Source organism: Acomys russatus, chromosome 4 (genome assembly GCF_903995435.1).
Source record: "Acomys russatus chromosome 4, mAcoRus1.1, whole genome shotgun sequence".
Taxonomy (NCBI): Eukaryota; Metazoa; Chordata; class Mammalia; order Rodentia; family Muridae; genus Acomys; species Acomys russatus.
In genome coordinates this window covers 3016399-3033313 of record NC_067140.1, presented here as the reverse complement: position 1 = coordinate 3033313, position 16915 = coordinate 3016399, and the positions used below count along the sequence as shown (strand labels likewise).

Genomic DNA, 16915 nt, shown 5'->3' with positions numbered 1-16915 from the left:
TTTTCCCTAGTGAAAAGGGGTGACTTTATTAAAATGCCAGCAGAAAGAATGTCATTTTGTGTGGTAAACACTAGCCAGTGAGCTCAGCATTAGAAAATGTATTCACATGCAGCCTGAGAAGGCAATAAGGCCGGGGAAGCCTGTGGGCAGCAAAGAGTCTTAGGAGAAAGAATGGTGGCTTGATTGTGGGGACATCCATTCTTGCCGCTGCCCAGCCTCCACCCTGGCATAGCCTTCCCTGCCCTGCAGCTTCAATTTTCCCATTTTCAAAATGGAAAATCGGTCCTCAGAAGGTAGGTTCTGAGGCCAGGCTACAGACTTGGGGTCCAAGTGCTCTATGAGGTCACAGGGCTGACAGTTCCACCTGACCCAGTAAATTCCATGTCACCTTCCAGGGGATGCTCAGAGGCAGTGGCAGCAGTGGCGGCCACTTCTTCCTCATTGACGCTCATAGATTTCCATCCTCACTGACCTCAGTTCTTGAAAAGGGAAATCAATGCCTCGGACAAGGAACACTGGGGACGTATGTATCCTACCTGAAGACATGGGCCACAGTGCCAGGCCCAGGAGGTGAGGCCAGCAGCTCCTACCTTTCCCCAGCTCATTAGAGTTTCTTGGGAATAAGTAGGCTTTGTCAACTGTCCTTATAGAAGTAGCTGCAGAGGACAGAGAGGCTCAAAGTAGCTTCCCCAAGGTCTCCTGACAATGGCAGAGCACAAAGCAATCATCATTTCAGTGTGGACTTATTGAGTACCTACTGTGTGTTGTGCTCTGTACAGTGAGCTGTGACTGCACTATTGCATCAGCCCCACATGCTCACTGTCTTAATGTACCGCAGGCTGGCCTTGGGGAAACAAATATCTCTACCTCCTTTTTTGTCAAGAGCAAAGAGGAATTCCAATTTGAAACGATACCTACTTACAAGAGGGTATACAGAACAAACCATAAAGGAAGGAAGAAATTGTTTAAAACCTGGGAATTTTAGCTCATCCTTTTCTATGATTACCTTGTCCTTTGCTTTTAAGTTGGCACATAGTAATTGTGTGTTTCTCAGGTGCAATGTGACAGTAACGTGGTACATATGATACATGTGTGATGGTGAGATCAGGGCAATGAACAGATCTTTGTGTTAGGAACCTTCAAGCTCCTGTCTTCTGGTTATCTTGAGGTACACTGGTCACCCTGCCATGCCACAAAGGCCTTGGGAAAGCATGAATCTTACATCTGGGCAAGGCCAGTTATATGTTTACAACAGCTGGACACTGTGAGACACTGTTCTATCACTGTAGCAAAGTACCTGTGATGACTGGCTTACAAGGAGAAAAAGGTTGCTTTGACTCATGGTTTGGAAGTTCTCATCCATAACTAAAGGCCCAGTGTATTTGTTTTGGTTTGGTTTAGGTTTTTTTGTTTGTTTGTTTGTTTCGTAACAACACAGCATGGCAAGAGTATGGTGAGAAGGACAGTCATGTCATAAGCCAAGAAGCCAAGAGAGAAAGGGGAAGATCTGGGAAACACGTATCCCTTTCCAGGACATGTACCCAGTGAGCTAAGGACCATCCACTGGGCCCTGCCTCTTAGAAGCCCACAACTCCTCCAAAAACTACCCTGGAAACCAACTCTTTAACCCATCTAGAGATGTTTAGTATCCAAAATACAACAGCTAGATGTGTGGTTTCTTAGTAAAAAAACACACAAATATAGAAAAAATCAAATAAAAAATGTTTAGGGATTGCTATCTTACAAAATAAAGATGTTTCTATCTCCCTAGTAAGGTGGGGATGGTATCAGGGTGAGTGAACTCGAGAGGTCTCTGGTGCCTCCCAAATTCCAGGCTCCCAATGTGCTGTTGCCCTTCCTTTTTGTCACCAGGCTATCTCAGGTCCGGTGTCATGGAAAAGCATTCCTCTAGGGAGGAAGAGAGTAGGCATGGCCTCTGTGAGCCTCATTTCAGCAAAGAAAAGCTTTTTCCAGTCCCACACCCTCAGAGCCACCGACCCCTCTGTTCCCCAGCTCTCCTTGAGTCAGTCACCACAAGGGGAATGGGAGGGCTGCAATAGGCTTTGGGCAGCCAGGACCATCCCATGATAGCCACATTACCCACAGCCCTTGTCCAAAAGAGACCTGGATTTGAGGTCATCCAGACTTACTCTGTCCCTGGTTCACAGCTTCTTGGTCTGAAATGTGGTGGCCCCACGGATCTTGCAAGGTATAAAATGTGATTGCGAACCTTGTCATCCTCAGGGGCGCCCAAAGGAGCCACACCACCAGCAGAGCAGCAGAGATTTCCTCAGCAAACATGAGTGAGCAAGAACAGAGTCCTGGGGCTTCACTGGCACCTGGTGTGAAGTGGGGGGTGGGGAGGTGGGGGTGGGGGTAGAGCAGCAAGGATGCATACTCCATGTCCGGAGGAGGCCCGGGGTCTCTGCAAGCCTATGTCCTGAGGCTGGCAGGGGACCTCGTGGTCTGTGTTCTCTGCAGATGACGCTTTCCTGTTGCCTCTCCGCATCAACACCCCAGGCCTCAGCCTAACCCAGTTCATACTGGGATATATGTGTACGTATATGTGGAGGAACTATCTTGAGTGCCAGGCAGGGGCCGAGGGAATGGGGGGCCAGATTCAGACCAGGCTCTTCTAGAACTCAGGCTGCCCTGCGTAGCAGTGTATGCATGGAGCTACAGGCTGCCCTAGCCATTCCAGGCAGGACCTCCCTGGAAGGGGAGGTAAAATGCTTGTATGCTTGCTGGTACAGGAGGACCAGTCCCCAAGTCCCCCTCTGCTTTGGCTCCATTGATCCGCCCAGCAATCCATCCAATATCCATCTACCCACCCATCCATTCCCCCATCCTCTAGCTATCCACTCCACTGAGCCATCCATCACTTCCCCTGTATGTTCATTTCTCAGCACAGTCATCCCCCTCTCCGTCCGCCAGCCCTCTGGCTCTCTCCATGGTCTCATCCAATTTACCATCTAACAGTCTCCCAAGCAAGCACCTACTTTCTTTTCCATTCTCCTTTCCCCCATGCATATTCCCACCACCTCATATATCCTGAAGCCCCACTTCATAACCTAACCATGCTGCACTCCAGACATGAACCCTACAAGGACAGGCTCCTGGCACCCAGAAACGGCACTAACATGCATGCCATCTTTTGTGCGGCCAAATGTATCAGGCTCTATTAACTGGCACCTCAAGAGAGGCTTACTCATAGGCCTTGAACTCCTGGCTGTTTGCATAAGCTGATCCAGGGGCTACCTTGGGCCCAACCATCAAATCAAAAAGGGCTTCCAAGCTCCAAGGTGATCCCCAAGGCCCAGAACAGACAATGAGTGCTTACAATGGGCCAAGATGAGAGTACAACATCTTGCTGCCCTCCTGTCTCCTCTTCAGCCTGGCTCACCTGCCTGGCCTGCTTCCTGAGGACTCAGGCCCAGCAAGTCCTACTTAACACCTGCAGGTAAACAGGAGAGGGGGGAGGGGAGGGGGGACAATGGCTGTACCCGTGTTAGTTTACCTCTCCACCTGCTAATCTGACCAGATGAGCTATCATTGGTCTGTCTTTTGTCACATCCTCCATCCCAGCCCCGCTCTGGGTCCCCATTGCTACACTCCCCAGCATGACCTTGCTCCACTCTTCTTTTCCTGGATGCCCTCACTCCCTCTGCTTCCCTCAATGGACCCACAGGGCCTTGCAAACCTGGGCTTCTCACTCCTTGAACACCCCACCCAGGTTCCCATGTTACTCCTTTGCCAGGGTTCTTCCTGTCTAGAATGACCTCACCCCACATTCGCTTCTCTCCCTTTGTCTTTTTTTTTTTTTAATTATTTATTTACTTATTGTGTATACAGTGTTCTACTTGCATATACACCTGCACATCAGAAGAGGGCACCAGATCACATTATAGATGGTTGTGAGCCACCATATGGTTGCTGGGAATTGAACTCAGGACCTCTGGAAGAGCAAGACAGTGCTCTTAACCGCGAGCCATCTCTCCAGCCCCTCCCTTTGTCTTGATAAGCCCCTTCTTCTGAGATGTCCGGCACACTCATTCGAACTTTACATTTTTAACTGTTTCTGGAATGGCTCCTGGGGGGGAGGGCAGCCTTTCCCTCCCTCCACCATGGCCTTCCAGCCGGGTGGGCAGCAGGACCAGGCTGAGATTTCAGAGTGAGGGAGGTGACTCTGGGGATCCTGAAAGGAGGAGGTATTAGAGCTGGTCCCTGGAGGAGAAGCTCATTAAGGAGGGGGATGGAAAGGGACAATGGGCAGATAGATGGGACAGTGGAGTGAGGACAAGGGGAGACAAGCCAGACACTTCCGCCGACCTTGACTGTGGCCATTCTGCCACTTAGGTTCAAGCTGCTCTGCCAGAAACTGATGGAGAAGATGGGACTTCTGGTCCTCTGTGCTTTTGGTGTGTCTCCGGGGCCCTGTCAGGGGGGAGGCATAGCCGGGCTTCGGCTCATTCCAGGGGAGGGAGCCCAGGGTTCTAGCTCAGACATGGCGCTGTGTATCATGCTACCAGTTACCCTCCCTGAACAGTTGCAGAAGCCAAGAAATGCTCTAAAAGCTTTTCAAAATTAGGACCATCAAATATGTTTTAAGGACTGTTAAATAAAGGAGCTTGCAAAATGAAAAAAAAAAAAAAAGACCCGCCCTGCCTTCTGTTTGTCCACTCGACAGCAAGGCTGAGATACAAGGTCGAAGGAGGTGAGTGTGTGTCACTTAGCTTGTGTGGCGCACATCTCCCAAAGGACATCATTGAGCATGATAAAAATACGACTTTATCTGCATCTTTACAGAGGAGGGAACTGAGCTACTAAGGGATTAAGTGACTTCTCCAAAAGTTGCACAAACCTAACCTCGATGCCTCCATCCCTGAACCCAAGCGTTGAGCCTTCTGATGTAAGTGCCTCATTTTTGTTCTCACGGCCCATAGGCTTCTGGATGTTTTCCATGCACTTACCATCCAAAATGGAAGTCTGGCAGGTGAGTGTGAGCGCCCTCCATGCCCCACTGCTGACTGTCCCACATAAGATGCCCTCTGTAGTTTTCTCTCACTCTCACTGAATCCGGGTGATGGTCCACTCTTGACTCATCCCAGATTCAATTTGCTATCTTTGTCGCTCCGCCCACCTGGAACCCCTCCCTCCTGCACACGTGACTCTCGACAACCACACACAGTCATCCACCCACCATCAGATGGCTTTCCTGTCGTTCAGCCCAGCCGTGGCCCAGCTCCCTTTCTCTGGACCCTTATCTAAAATAAGACTGTGAGGAACCGCACTGTTCTCCCCACGCTCCGCTTCAGTGGCTTGAGACCCACCACATCAGGGTTTTCTTTTTCCCTGAGGAAGAACAAAGAAAACCAGTGACCAGAGTTCCTGACAGAGAATGTCACAGAGACCTTTGGCCTGAAAGAATCAATCTCTCTCTCTCTCTCTCTCTCTCTCTCTCTCTCTCTCTCTCTCTCTCTCTCTCTCTCTCTCTCTCTCTCCATTACAACGGCACATTACACTTAGAGTGTAAGGCATTGTATTCTTTGCGGTCTGTCTGGAAGATCAACCTCCAGACACACCAAAGCAAAGGAGGTCACATTTGCCCCTTTCCTCTGTTGTCACTAGCATGCCCGTCTCTCCAGCTATCCTGGCAACCTCTTAAAGAAAGCAGGCAGGGCTGGCTCATACAAGCAACAGCCATGTCAGTGCTAAGTACAAAGGGGCTGCCATTGTCAGTGTTGGGTGGTTGGCTACCATATGGGAGTGTGAACAGAAGAATGGATTGGAGGATGGATGAATAGATGGATGGATGAGTAAGGACGGAGAAGAAGAGCTTCGAACTTGGGAAGATGGTGAGAGTGACTGGGTGGATGGGAGATTAAAAATGAAGGTGGATGAGCAGATGGATTCATGGCCGTGAGAGAGCACAGAGGTGAGGATTTCATCGGGCCCGGATTAGACCACCTGACAACCTGCTTTCTTCAACACTCCACCAGGATGACAGCATCAACAGTCCACTCCAGAGCCTGAGGTAAGAGAACTTACTCACTAGTCCTATTTTCTCCTAAAAAAAAAAAAATGTCAGGTATAGTTAGAACCGGGGTATTTCCTTAGCTAAAAATACATACCAACAGCCAGACCAACCTGGGTTCAAATCCTAGCACCCGTGAATTCTATCTCACTGAATTTATGCAAGTCATCTCTTTTTTTCTGGACTTTTGACTCGTCATTTGTGAAGTGGGGCAAAGTTTTCATGTTGTTTTTGGTAAACAGGAATCAGGGGGAGAAAAGTGAAATTTCTTGACTAGTTCCCGGCTTATAATCAGCACTCAGAAAATGGTTGCTGAGGAGAAGTGTTCACTAACAAGCCACTGCCCAGTGACAGCATTCTTACCTACAGATGAAAACTGCTCGTGAATATTTTGGAAGGATTGAGCTGGACTTACAGATATTCCAAACAAAAGGGACAGAAGGAGCCGTGCTCTAGGAGTGAGAACCTGAGTGAGGCGTATGAGTGGTGGAGCCAGGAGAGCGCAAGGGTTAAAGGTCATCTATGAGAGCTTACTCACAAAATGGTAGCAATAGCAACGTCATAAAGCAGCCAGTTCTTGCTTTATCTCCTTGTTGATAAGGATGTACCAGGAGAAGGTACGACATCACACTGGGGAAATCCAGGACCTACGAGGTAGCATGAACCAGCTCATTGCCAAACTCCAGGAGATGGAAGCCATGTCTGATGAGGTGAGATGCTGCCATTGGACCCTTCACTACCCAATGTCTTTGCTGATGCCGGTTTTTTTTTTTTAATCCCGTTATCTTCTTCCCTTGGTTCCACACCTCATCTTAATGGAGTGTATCTTCACCCAACCAATAACTTTCTACAAAAGTGTAAGAGAATTTTATATATATGTGTGTGTGTGTGTGTGTGTGTATATGCATATGTAAATATGTGTACATACATATGCATGAGCTTGCATGTTTTAAAATATCCTTATTCTATCCTTCCACTTAATTGATAGTTTTTCTGGGTACAGAACTTTAATAAGGAAAGTTTCCCCTGAAAATTCTGAAGGAAGTCCGTCATTGTGTTCTAGCTTTACTGTTGCTATTGAAAATTGTACCATTCTTAACTTTTACCCTTTGGATATAATCTGGTGTTTGCTTTGGCTTTATTTTTATCCCTAGAAACTTGTAATATTCTTTTTGTGTCAGTATAACCTGCCTAGGGTTTACTATTACTGAAAATTGCATTGTATTTTTTCAATAACTTCTTAAAAGTCCTAGCTTTTATCTCTTAAAATATTCCTTCTTCCCCGTAAACTCTCTTGTATTATGATTATATCTATGCTAGACCTATAGAGTAGAGACCTATAGAGTGGAGACCTATAGAGTGGAGACCTATAGAGTGGAGACCTATAGAGTAGAGACCTATAGAGTGGAGACCTATAGAGTAGAGACCTATAGAGTGGAGACCTATAGAGTGGAGACCTATAGAGACCTATAGAGTAGAGACCTATAGAGTGGAGACCTATAGAGTGGAGACCTATAGAGTGGAGACCTATAGAGACCTATAGAGTAGAGACCTATAGAGCAGAGACCTATAGAGTGGAGACCTATAGAGTAGAGACCTATAGAGACCTATAGAGTGGAGACCTATAGGGTAGAGACCTATAGAGTGGAGACCTATAGAGTGGAGACCTATAGAGTGGAGACCTATAGAGTGGAGACCTATAGAGTGGAGACCTATAGAGACCTATAGAGTGGAGACCTATAGAGTAGAGACCTATAGAGTGGAGACCTATAGAGTGGAGACCTATAGAGACCTATAGAGTGGAGACCTATAGAGTGGAGACCTATAGAGTAGAGACCTATAGAGTGGAGACCTATAGAGACAGACCTATAGAGTAGGCTCCTAGTGCTTCCTACCTGATTTGTTTTTCATTCTTTTTCTGTATGACCTAAATTTTGACAGTTTTAGCTCAACTTTCTTCAAACTTACTCGTAATACTGTGTCCTGTAAATAAAACCAACCATTCATTTTATATATTGAATATAAATTCTAAATATATAGAATATATATTTAGATACATATAAAATTCTACATATATAATATATTTAACATACTAAATATATAAAATCCAATATATAAAATGTTCTATATACTTTAGAATTCATGTTTAATAGATTTTTTCTTTCATAGATGTAATTCTACCATCAATTTGTCAGTTTTTTTTTTTAAGATACTAATCATAGTTATTTTAAAATCTTTTTCCACTAACTCTGACATATGGATTCTCTATGATTTTCTGTTTCTCTTTTTCTTTTTCTTGCTTGCTATCAGCTTTTGGTATTGTCACTTAATGTCTAGTGGTTTTTAGTGTTTTCTTGACAGGATATAAAAGAACTCTATTCACCTCACACAATTACAGTCATCACTCAGGAAAGCCACTTTGTTTTGTAGGAAGGATAAAGTACCACTTCTTTCGTGGTGGGTATTAAGCTAGTTTAGACAGATCAAGATTAAAAATTCTTTAAGATTACTTAGAAGTATTTAGCTTATTGGATAGGAATCCAAATTCATTCAACATTTTGCCAAATGTCTTCATGGGAAAGCCTGACTGTGTGTTTGAGGGCCCTTGGGCCTTGCATTTTACCTTCTAGCCTCACATGAATATAAAATCCCAGATCCCAGGGGCACCTTCCTCACCAGGGACAAATATCCCATGGTCCTGTCATCTCTGTCTTCCAAGGCTCTTTCCACTGTGGCTCAAGCTTCCATCTTACAGCGTCACAGGTCAACCTGGGGACACTTCACCTAGCCTACAAAACCCTCCTCTAAAGTCTGGGTGGAAGCCTCTGTGATCCTGTAACTCTCGTACGGATGCCGAGGTCTGGGCTAACTCAAGTAGAAGCCAGGCTTCCTTGGACCATGGCTAGTGTAGCCTCTGAAAGCCTAAGTGGCTGAACACAGCAAAACCAATCCTGGATAAACACTTTTTTTTACACAATCCTTGTGACCAGGGAACCCCAGAGGCACTTTCTTCTCAAGGGTAAATCTATAAAATGAATTTGTTTTTTCATACCCTTTTACCTGGTGCAGTGGAGTCTAGCCAGATCTCGAGATGCCATTAAGACACATTCCTGTTGTCCTGATGAAAGGTGCTAGATTTCTCTTTAGTAGTGTTAATCTATTTAAGAACCAGGGCCATCCTTCCCCACAACTTTTAAAAGTTCTTTTTCTAGTCAAATCAAATATTTCTGCTCTGTTCTTTGTTCCTGACTCTTGCTGCAAACCCAGCTGAAAAGCAGCCAGCAACAGCTATGACATTGCTTAAATGCTATACTTTGTTAGAACTTCCTCCAAATAGGTTGATTAGCCCCTCGCATTTAAACCCAGCCTTCCATAAAGTGGAAGGAAGTTCTATGAAGTGGAACATGGAAATAAAGGTGGACACGTTCCTTACCAGAGTGCAACAAGAGTGCCCCCTGGTCCAAATCCTGGTGGAGTCATCAGCCCCATCCGAAAGCACATGAGCCTGTCCTGAACTGTCCAGATGCTTGTCTTCAGTACTACTAAGCTCTGCTCCTGCAAATTCCTCCCACAAACCCACTTCAAAAGCCTACGAACCACATGGTCAGGGTTAGCCAGAGCAATAGCCTCACTCTTCCGGTACCAACTTTCTGCGCTTTATAGTCATTGTGACTAAATACATAGTGTGACAACTTAAATGGGGGGGGGGGTATATTTTTGGCTCAGGGTTTTAGTGGACTTGGTCAACGTTTGCTTGGACCTGTGTGCTTAGACAGAACATCACGGCAGGTGCCCCCACCCCCACCCCGCCACCCTCGTGTATGCCAGAGGCTGTTTAACTTAGCTCATGGCCAACAGGAAATGAGTGCATCAACAACAGGAAGGACCAGAGCACAATATAGTGCCCAGGGACACATCTCAGTGACTTACTTATGTCAGTTAGACCCAACTCCTAAGGTTCCCAGAGCCTCTGAAAATAGTAGCACCTGCTTACGGACCATGTTCAAACCATAATCACCATTAACCAAAGCACCCACAGATCGCCTGTCACATGACCTGGCTTCTTCACAACATGTGACTTTGAAAGAAATCCCAGAGACATAAGCAGCACTGTAAGCCCTTAGGACTCAGTCACAAAGCATCTTTTCTGCCCTAGTCCAGACTGATGGGCAGGACACACACTCACACATGTTGGCTCTGTTTTTTTTTTTTTTTTTTTAACTATTAGACTTTATTATGCAGCCCAACTATCCTATATAAGATGGGAAAAGGGTTAAAGGGAAACAAGAGTAAACCTTTTGGAATCTGTTCCATGCAACGGACCCCCGGGTGTCATTGGCCTGCACGCTGGTCCAGCCTGTAAGCTGGTCGTTTCCCCAAATTCACCTGTGATCTTGTTTTAAAATCCGTAGCCTTTTTCTCTCCTCTCTGCCTGTTTCTCTCTCAGGTGTACAGTGGCCGATCTGGGTCAGGATCCCTGCCCCCATCAATGTTCGATTAGAAACACAATAGCCCGGCCAGAGTCCCTGGTCGCTTCCTGAATTTCAGACCCAGGATGGCTCCATCCAGTCTATCACAATGTATCCATGGTGTGTCCAAGGGGCAAAGCCTGCCAAGACTGCTTTGCTTACAATCCTACACCTACACACACACACACACACACACACACACACACACACACACACTAAAGAGTTCTTGTAACAGGAGACCTTACTGCAGCTGTTATGGAAACAGAAGCGGCCTCCATTGGAGGTGTCTGAAAAGAAAGCTGGCCTTGGCTGAGCTTTGCAGTCTTCCACTGTCCAGCCACGGGAGTGCTCAGAGGCCCAAAATGGGCAGGCTGCTGCCTCTGATTCTTACAGCTGTGTGGCCTCCAAAGCTTTATTCCTGTGTGCTGCAGTATTCCTACCTCGAAAGTGGAATGACAATTGCCAAAATCACTCAGGAAGGCCATAGGGGATGACAGAGACTGTGGTGGGCTGAGAACAGTCCTGCACATAGTAGGCCTTCATGCAGTTCTCTGATACCTAACCGCATCCCATACCCATGGCAGCAGATGGCCCCATCTTACAGACTTAGGAAATCTAGACTCAGAGGCACCCAAGGCCTCTGTGAGGGTCTGCTGTGAGGGTCCGCTGTGAGGGTGTGCTGTGAGGGTCCGCTGTGAGGGTGTGCTGTGAGGGTCCGCTGTGAGGGTCCGCTGTGAGGGTGTGCTGTGAGGGTCCGCTGTGAGGGTGTGCTGTGAGGGTGTGCTGTGAGGGTCCGCTGTGAGGGTCCGCTGTGAGGGTGTGCTGTGAGGGTCCGCTGTGAGGGTGCGCTGTGAGGGTCCGCTGTGAGGGTGCGCTGTGAGGGTCTGCTGTGAGGGTCCGCTGTGAGGGTCTGCTGTGAGGGTCCGCTGTGAGGGTCAGCTGTGAGGGTCCGCTGTGAGGGTGTGCTGTGAGGGTCCGCTGTGAGGGTGTGCTGTGAGGGTCCGCTGTGAGGGTCCGCTGTGAGGGTGTGCTGTGAGGGTCCGCTGTGAGGGTGCGCTGTGAGGGTGTGCTGTGAGGGTCCGCTGTGAGGGTCCGCTGTGAGGGTGTGCTGTGAGGGTCTGCTGTGAGGGTGCGCTGTGAGGGTCCGCTGTGAGGGTCAGCTGTGAGGGTGTGCTGTGAGGGTCTGCTGTGAGGGTCTGCTGTGAGGGTGCGCTGTGAGGGTGTGCTGTGAGGGTCCGCTGTGAGGGTCCGCTGTAAGGGTCTGCTGTGAGGGTCTGCCTTCTTCCAGAGGTTCTACCCTTGGCCTCACTAAGTCTCTGGGCTCTCTGTGTGGCATGTTGTAACACGAACTTGTTTGTGTCTCAGGGTTTCCTCACAGTACAGTGACTGTGTCATCTTTGGGGCCATTCACAAGCAGGTGACAGAGCTGTCCAATCTGCCAAGGACACACAGATGGGGCTCATATGCACCAAGACACAGCCTGTATTTTCTGTCTTCTCAGCAAAAAATGGCCCAGAAAATAATGAAGATGATTCACGGCGATTACATTGAAAAGCCAGACTTCGCCCTGAAGTCCATAGGTAAAGGGACCTGCCTCTCGCATCGGCCCACCAGAGACCTACTTCAGAAACCCTGCTTAAAATGCACACGCTGTTGCTGCTGGGAAGGGCAGCCTCGGAACTGACCTCTGCTCCCACCCGGCTTCTCTGATAGGGTCTGGGGTGGGCAACAGGAGTCCATGGCCTCCAACTCTGCCCCTTGCCCCTCCACCGCCACTCACTTTTTACATCGCCGAAACCTGGGGCTCGCTGCACAGAGGAGTCCCTGCAGTAAAGAGGCAGACTTTTGAAACAAACAAGTGGGCCCAATGACAGTCAGAAATTGGCTTCAGGAAGAATAGAGGGGGTGGCTAGGTAAGAAAAGACCCCTTTCCCTGGGAAGCTTCTGGGCTGAGACCTAACAGGAAGGAAGGACACTCCACCAGGTGCATGAATGTGTAAGTTGCCCATGGGATGGGTCTGTTTGAGGGTGGTAACGGGGCCCAACCTGGCAACAGCAGCTGACCCAGGCACCTCACATCTCAAAGAAATGTAGCCTCAGAGCCTCCTTCCACTTTTCAAACAAGGCCTCCTGTTCCTAGCACACCAGCCCAGTATCTGGGGGAAAACCATTGCATTAGTCCCCTTGGCACACAGCCTGGGCAAGCCGCTCTTACGGTCCTTACAACAGTGTCCATCCCATTGCCCAGAGGGGCACACTGAGCTCGGGAGATGGCAGGGATTCAGATAGGGCAGGAGTGTGCCCTCAGTACAAATCTCCCTCCAGCAGCAGCTGAGACCCTCCCCTTCACACAGGGGCCAGCATCGACTTCCAGCAAACGTCAGCCACGTACAACCACAACAAGGCTCGCTCCTACTGGAACTGGATCCGACTGTGGAACTACGCACAGCCCCCGGATGTGATCCTTGAGGCAGGGACAGGGCAGGCGGCAGTAGGAGGGGGCCAGGAGAGGGATAGGAACAGGAGCAGAGGAACAGCAGAGGAGGGCCAAGATTGAGAGGAGCAGCGGGAAAGAGCTGGGGCAAAGCCAGACAAGACGGAAGCTACCGGAGAGGGGGCACAAGACGGAAGACCAGGAGCCATGGGGAGGGGACTCTGGTAGGAGACAGCCACCGTGACCCCATCCAGCCCTGACCCTTTGGGGTCTGGGAACCCTCAGGCAACCTTGGAATGGGCCCGTGATATTCATCCTTTGCAAAGATGCCATGGCAAGAAGTCAGATCTCTTGGCCATGTGCTGTGTGGCAGCGCCAGCACCCAAACACTCACCTCTCTGCAATCCTGCCTTACAGATGGGACAACTGCAGCCCAGAGAGGAAAACAAACCCATCCAAGCCCCACAGCAGCTACGAGCCATTAAGATCTCATGCTAGCCATCAACTTAAGGCAGTGCCACGGCCACAGGCCTCCCTTCTATGGGTCTTAGTCTCAAGGAACTCCTAGAGTCCACCTAGGACAGTAGCCTCCCAGGGGTGGGGAAGCCTGTTATTGGGTTGGACAAGGACAAGCGTGATCTACTGGGCAGTGAGTTGGCACGGAGGGCATGGGACAGGGAAAAGGAATCAGAGAATAGAGCAAGCACTGGCCAGGGAGACAGGTGTGGTACAGCCCAGGCAACAGAGAGGTCAGACCTGGCTGTGAAACACTTGGCTGCAGTCACATCTGGGGCAGGGCATCTGACAGGCCTCCATATCTCCAAGCCTGGACGGCCAGCTCCAGCTTCCCATTCCACCAGCCCTACCTGACTTTCCCAGCTAAGTGCTTGTGGCCCTTGCTCCTGAAGGAGGCATCCCAACATCCCACCCCATCCCCTAGCTTAGCATCACGGCTCCAAACCAGGATGGTGCATACTGTGTCTTTAAGAAGCCCAGCACCTACTTGGATGAACAGCTTCCCTATATGCTGTGAGGCCACCCTCTTTCTATCCTAGACTTCTGGTTTCTTGCTTTATGAGTCACGGTGGTTAACAGCAAGCCAGTTACAGGGCCAAATTACCAATTGCACTTACAGCTCTGCACAATCCTGGGCCCCTCACGTCCCTGCTCTGTGCCTCAGTTTCCTCCTCTGTAAATGGAGAGCACATCTAAGTCTAAGTCTCAGGTTGACAGTGAAAACAGGCAAAGAATGTTGGGAGTGAGAGATGAATGAACGAGGGCATGGATGGATGGATGGATGGATGGACGGACGGACAGCTTCTGAGGACAGAGCGGGAGGCCCCACTCAAGACCTGCCCTCCCTGAACTGCTGGAGCTAACAGGAAGGATGGAAAAGAAAATGTGGAAAGCGGGGAAAGAACAAGCCCAGGCAACCCAGTACAGACCTTCACACCTGCCTCTTCCAGCCCAATGTGACTCCTGGGAACTGCTGGGCCTTTGCCGGTGACCGTGGCCAGGTGACCATCCGTTTGGCCCAGAAAGTCTACCTGTCCAACCTGACGCTGCAGCACATTCCCAAGACCATCTCACTGTCGGGTAGCCTGGACACTGCACCAAAGGACTTCGTCATCTACGTGAGCACTCAGCGACAGAGAGTCCGGCGGGGCTGAAGGGGAGGTGGTCCAGACCTTGAGAGAACCCATCCACATCGCTGGGGGTGGGGGGGGGGGGGGGGAGATGCGGCTTAGTTAGGTTGGGAATAGCTAGAGCGCGGCAACATCTGAGACTTTCAGGACCAACGTAGACGGCTGTGTAGTTCAGCCAAGGCTTTTCTGAGACAAGAGGAACCACTGAGCCTCATTATCCTGGGGCAGCCCAGAGATTTGTCGGCAGCCTGACCCTCACTAGCAATGTTAGACTTAGACCCCAGCTTCCAGTCCCACACACTAGGCTGGATAAGGAGCCCCGCCCCCACCCGCGGAAGTTTGCGAGTCTCCGCCTGCTGCATTTCCTGCCTCCCTTGTCTGATTCCACAGGGCATGGAGAGCCCACCCAGGGAGGAAGTGTTCCTGGGGGCGTTCCAGTTTCAGCCAGAAAACACCATCCAGATGTTTCCGCTCCAGGTACCTGAGGAGGCCACGGACGAGCATCTGCTTAGTGTACCCCATGTGTAGCTCCCCCACCCCGAGTCCCCTACAGCCTGAGAGGTACACAGTCATCAAGGTTCTACTTGAAAGATGAGAAAACGGAAGAGACATAGAGCCGCAGCCTGGGGCCTGGAGCAGCACCCCCAGGAAGAGCTTCTGACCCCAGTTAATCTCCCCTGTTTTTCTGGTCCCTCCAGGAGTCGTCTTCCGCTCCTTCCTGGATAGCAAATGTTTAACACATCGTGCCCATTGGGTGGGGTTCCCGACTCCAAACTTAAAGCCTCTATCTATCCTAGGAACCCCTAGTGGGCACCTGAGGCCCCCCAAGAGGAAGAAGTTGGGGACAGGCAGAAGCAGGGTGGAATGACCTGGCAGCCTGACTTTCCAGGTTTGGGAGCTGGCTAGTGCCATCCCAAACCTCAGCCTCACCTCAAGACCTGGGACCCAAGCCTCAGGGTCCCTTCTGTAGTTCCCCCAGGGAGATGAAAATACTCAATAGGTTTTGGTTTGGGTTTTACAGAAGAATTGAGGGGTAAACCTAGGATCTCACACTTGCTGTGCAAGTGCTCTGCCACTGAGCTATAGCCCCAGCAGGCCTCTTTTTAAATTTTGAGACGGTATCTCACTATGTAGCTCAGGCTACAAGCCTGAGCCACCAGTCTGGCCCTCCCTTTTTGCACTGAGCAGAGAAGCTGGGTGATCACTCTGGGCACAGGGCATGGAGGGGCTAAGCTTACAGAGAAGCCATGACAGGCCAGAGGCTGAGGAGCCATCCTGCCCCAAGAACTTTTATGTCCACAGTAACCAGGGAAACATCTATTAGCACTCTCATCTTAGAGTTGGAAAACCGAGACCCTAAGAGGCACAGTGGCTTGTGAGGGCCCCACAGCATCAATGCTGCCAAGGCTCCAAGGCTGAGGCATCTTCCCAACAGTACTATGTCTGTGTTTCTGGCCTCAGAGCCTTCCACCCTCCCTCCCCCCCGACACACACCCCACCCTGCAAGGCTGAGCTGCTGTGTGGCCTTGGGGCAGTCCTTTCCCCTCTCTGGGACTCCATTCCCACATCTGTGAAATGGGAACACCCCTTTCTTCCAAAGCCTCTCTGCTGGACAGAGCAGAGGCCTGTGGGGGAGTTGCCACTCTCTGTCTCTGTTCCAGAACCAGCCGCCCAGGGGCTTTGCTGCAGTCAAGGTGAAGATCTCCAGCAACTGGGGAAACCCTCACTTCACCTGTCTGTACCGTGTGCGCGTGCACGGCTCCGTAACCGCTCCCAGAGACTCACACCTAGAACCCCTGTCATAGAGAGTAAAGTGTATTCTTTGGTCCCAGCCAAGTCTGTGTCTTTGGGCCAGGATGAAGTGGGGGTACTCTGGCTTGGGAACAGTACCGTGGGTCATTATGGATCGCCTGCCAGGGACCTGGGCATCTTCATAACACACCCAACTGTGCCCTTTCTACATGGGAGGACAGTTAGAGCTCAGAGCAATCAGGTGACTTATGGGAATTCACAGTCATTCACTAGCAGTCCGAGGAACAAACCCCAAGCAATCTGGCTCCTGCACAGAAGACATCTCTCTGGACTCAAATAGACCTCTGTCTCCACCTATGGGTTATCTTCTGTAAGACTGCACCCTCCCAGGGTCTCAGTCTCCAGATCTGTACAATAGGAACACGATGAAGGCTATTACAGCGTAACAGGGGTCCCAGCCATGCCCCTGTAGTCTTTCAAGATCTTATAAACTATTTGTCCTGCAGTGCTGGGTAAGACCCACTCTGGACTTCATTTTTTTTCAGGTACAGATATGCCTACCTGGCCCTCAAACTGTGTA

General features: G+C 49.7%; 1 protein-coding gene across 2 annotated transcripts; it reads left to right on the top strand.

Moving 5' to 3' along the window:
- Positions 1-496: 496 nt before the first annotated feature.
- On the top strand, positions 497-16388 carry Sun5 (Sad1 and UNC84 domain containing 5). 2 transcript variants are annotated; one of them, XM_051143548.1, is made up of 13 exons: positions 497-570; positions 2245-2303; positions 2482-2556; positions 3394-3460; positions 4357-4418; positions 4944-4993; positions 6000-6034; positions 6636-6744; positions 12005-12083; positions 12858-12973; positions 14404-14571; positions 14974-15060; positions 16245-16388. In XM_051143548.1, exons 1-13 carry the CDS (start codon positions 497-499, stop codon positions 16386-16388), a joined length of 1125 nt encoding a protein of 374 aa, XP_050999505.1. The 2 variants fall into 2 exon arrangements, with proteins under 2 accessions (XP_050999505.1, XP_050999506.1); XM_051143549.1 differs by lacking the exon at positions 2482-2556.
- The last annotated feature ends 527 nt before the right edge of the window (positions 16389-16915 follow it).